Source organism: Sceloporus undulatus, unplaced genomic scaffold (assembly GCF_019175285.1).
Source record: "Sceloporus undulatus isolate JIND9_A2432 ecotype Alabama unplaced genomic scaffold, SceUnd_v1.1 scaffold_5123, whole genome shotgun sequence".
Classification (NCBI taxonomy): Eukaryota; Metazoa; Chordata; class Lepidosauria; order Squamata; family Phrynosomatidae; genus Sceloporus; species Sceloporus undulatus.
This window is the reverse complement of record NW_024808043.1, coordinates 34-3,468: the sequence shown is the minus strand read 5'-3', so window position 1 is coordinate 3,468 and position 3,435 is coordinate 34. Positions and strand designations below refer to the sequence as shown.

Here is a 3,435-nt window from a genome sequence, read left to right as displayed (position 1 = left end):
TACTTATCACATTATCCTGTTGTAGTGCTTTATTCCAGATCCCAGAATGCCAAACCATCAAGCCAATGCAGTTAAAGCGGTATCAAACTGCACTTATTCTGTAGTGTAGATGCAGCTATAGTGAAACAACATCAAATTGTCAACCACAAAGGACAATGGCAGGAGTGAGGAAGAAAGATTGTAAAAATATTTCATGGAAATAATTAAATTTATCCTGGAAAATATAAACTGACATTCTGATAAATCTGAAAGGCTCTTTGAGAGGCATTAACAAGCGTTCAACACTAACCTTGTATTAGGAAGCAATAAAGTAAACATTATCTGCAAAGAGAGGACATTTGTTTAAAGAAACAGGAGCCCAGAGAAGCCTTAATTTCACTTCTTAAAAAGCTCCACAAATCAGATTTCTGGAGTAAAGTTGCAAGAATTACATAGAAAAAACTGAACTTCAGTAACTTGATAAAAATATTACTAACTACTGCATACAAAAATGGATAAACAAAGGATGGCAGTTCCAGGGGGGAAAAATACTGGTCTGGAATCAACTCATAACTTCTAGGATGGTGTTGCTGTTCAGATAATTAAATGGAAATTGTTGTGTAAAGTTTACTTGTGCATTTTGTCATCCACTAAAAGAAAGGGGTGTCTTCACAGCTTGGGCCATTCTACTGAGAAAGTGGCCAATCACTGTGAGAATTTGAGGAAGGATAATTTTTTTAGTACGGAAATTTTAAAAATCCACTGTTTTTGTGCAAATGATTTTTTTTTTCAAAAAATTGTCCTGAAATATTAAAAAAAATACAAAATGTTCAAAAACTCAAGTAATCTTTCCCAGTAGGGAAACAACCTTGAAATTATTTGTTCTTGGTTGTGTGAAAATGAAAGAAGTGAAGATTGATATCTCTAAAATTGTCATATTGATATCACTACTAACCAACCTCTGGTCACAGAGCTGTCTCTACTGAGTGGCTAGTTCTACTCTGCCCTGACTAACAGAGTGGGCAAGTGGCACTACTTCACCAAGTGTTCTGAAAGCTCCTCCTTAGCTTCATAGTACTGCTAAGTCCTCCCTTTTTAACTTGGGCCTTTAAGCTCCATTTGATCTGCTCACAGAAGGGGGTTATTTACTCATTAAAGACTTTCTTCAAGGTTGGAGCCCAGACTCAGCTAACCTTGAGCCTTCCTGTGGGTTGCAATTGCTTCCAGAACTGGGACCCATTTGTATGGCATGGGTTTTCTCTGAGACAACCACTTCTGGTTGCATTTGCTCAATACAATTCCCCTTAGAGCTGCTGTCCGGGTCAATAGTGTTCTCAGTAGGGCCACTGAGGAAGCCATCAAAATCTGCTCCTTTGAGAGCAACACCTGGGGGATTCTGTGTCCCACCACATGTGTTTACCCGCCAAGGCAGACGTAAATATTTGTGCACTTCAATAGCAGGACTGCGACGATCAGGGTCAATGGTCATTAAGCGGCGGAACATCTCCAAGAGGTGAGTTGTGAAGGTTTTCCACAGGCCTGGAGCCTCCCCTGGCACTGTGCGGTTCTGCCAGATGCCAAATTCCTCAAACTGAGGATCAGGGCTCATTGCTACATCCCAAGGGAAGCAGCCAGTGCAGAGGCAGAACAGCAGCACCCCAAAGGCCCAGACGTCCAGACTGGAGTCCAGAGACAGAGTCTCTGTGCCTTCTAACAGGCACAGTTCAGGTGGGGAATAAGGCAGGGTGCCAGACATGGCTGCTATTTTTGCGCCTTCCAGTCGCGTCAGACCAAAGTCAGCCAGTTTCACATGGTGACACTCTCTGTCAAAAAGCAATACATTGTCTAGCTTTATGTCCCTGTGCACTAAGGCTTTGCCATGCATGAAATCCAGAGCTTCAGCCAACTGGGCTGCACAGCGTTTCACCTGCACTTCAGGAAGGCCCTCCTGTTGAGAAAGAGAAAGAGGATTTAAAAGAAAGCATGACTCAAAGAACAGGCCCTCAAAACTCCAAGTTTACAGTACTGGTGGAATAGTGGTAAAGCCAATTTTGCTGTGGTTTATGAAAATATATCATTTCTGTGAAAGTATTGAACTCTGTGAGTTGTGGGGTGCAGTTCAATTTAGCCACAAAGGCCAACAGTAGATGGTGCTGACTGGCTGGTACCTGTAATGTCACAAAGTCAACTCTGTCCCCATCCCTAGAATAGTTTTGCTTGCTTCATTTGTTCTCTTCATCATCACCCACTCAATGCTGGAGCAGTTTTTCATTTTAAAAATATTAATAAGACAAAGGATACGGACAGAAAAGTGTATTGTGGCACCTTCGCACAACAACAATAACAACATGGAGAGCCCAACTCAAGTGGGATTAAAACTAAGATTGACACTTGAACCATCGCCCAATCTACTGCCATGAACTTCTGCCATCAAGTTGCAAGCTGGATTTACACCACATCTGAGAGAGTTCTGTTTTTATACTATAGATTGTGGAATGACCTGATGGGAGAGATTCAACAGCAATCTGAATTCAAAACAGTATTAAAAACCTATCTCTTCCAGCAGGCCTACCCAGTCGACTTTAAGTTATAAAATTTTATATTGGTATATTTTAAAATTTATTTTTGGATGATTTTAATGTGTAATAGCTATTGTAATCCCATGGTTATGTGTTTTAACCTATGTGTTTAAATGGCTTCATGTCTTTAGTTATATATTGTATTTTATTCTGTGTGATACTTTGCCTTGAGCTTTGATGAGAAATGGGTAAGAATTTGTTTGTTTGTTTGTTTGTTTGTTTGGCAAATCTCACTACCTTCCCATCACGTTGTGATACTCTACCAAGTTCATAGATCCATACAAAATCTTTGATTCTTGTTCCATACCTCTGAACTCAGAATAGTACAGAGATCCCCAGCTGGTGCCAGGTCTTGTGCAAATCCATAATGTGTGGACGTCTCAAAAGCACTGCCAATGGTTCGCACAAGGGCATGGTGTGAGGAAAGGCAGAGAGAGATACAGTATTCTCGCAGAAACTCCCGTCTCCCTGTGCGTTCCTTAGACATCATCTTCAGAGCCATTATGGTCCCTGACAGCAAACAAGTAAAGTGTCAGTAGATGATCATCAAGAGTTGCCTAGGTGCCATAGTCACAACAGTTGCATCAGTATGCTCCTACAATTTCTACCTATTACACAAGTATGTTCCTACATTTTCTAACAATCTCTAGTAACAGCATGTATCAGGGGTTTCACATGGCCCATGCCAAGAAGGCTTAAAGCCCACATCACAAATGAGAAACCTGTCTGAGGCTCCATCTACAGTGCAGAAGTAATGCAGTTTGACACTGCTTTAATTGCCATGGCAAGGTCTGGTGACACAACAAACTACAGATCCGAGGATTCCATAGGATAGAGCCATGACAGTTGAAGCAGTGTCAAATTGCATTAATTCTGC

At 41.2% G+C, this 3,435-nt stretch overlaps 1 protein-coding gene across 1 annotated transcript; it reads right to left on the bottom strand.

The window, feature by feature from the left end:
• Positions 1-60: 60 nt before the first annotated feature.
• LOC121918146 (serine/threonine-protein kinase SBK1-like) lies at positions 61-3,060 on the bottom strand. Its single transcript, XM_042444242.1, has 2 exons — positions 2,866-3,060; positions 61-1,927 (listed from the first exon to the last, which is right to left on the bottom strand). Exons 1-2 carry the CDS (start codon positions 3,058-3,060, stop codon positions 1,145-1,147), a joined length of 978 nt encoding a protein of 325 aa, XP_042300176.1. The 3' UTR covers positions 61-1,144.
• Positions 3,061-3,435: the final 375 nt, after the last annotated feature.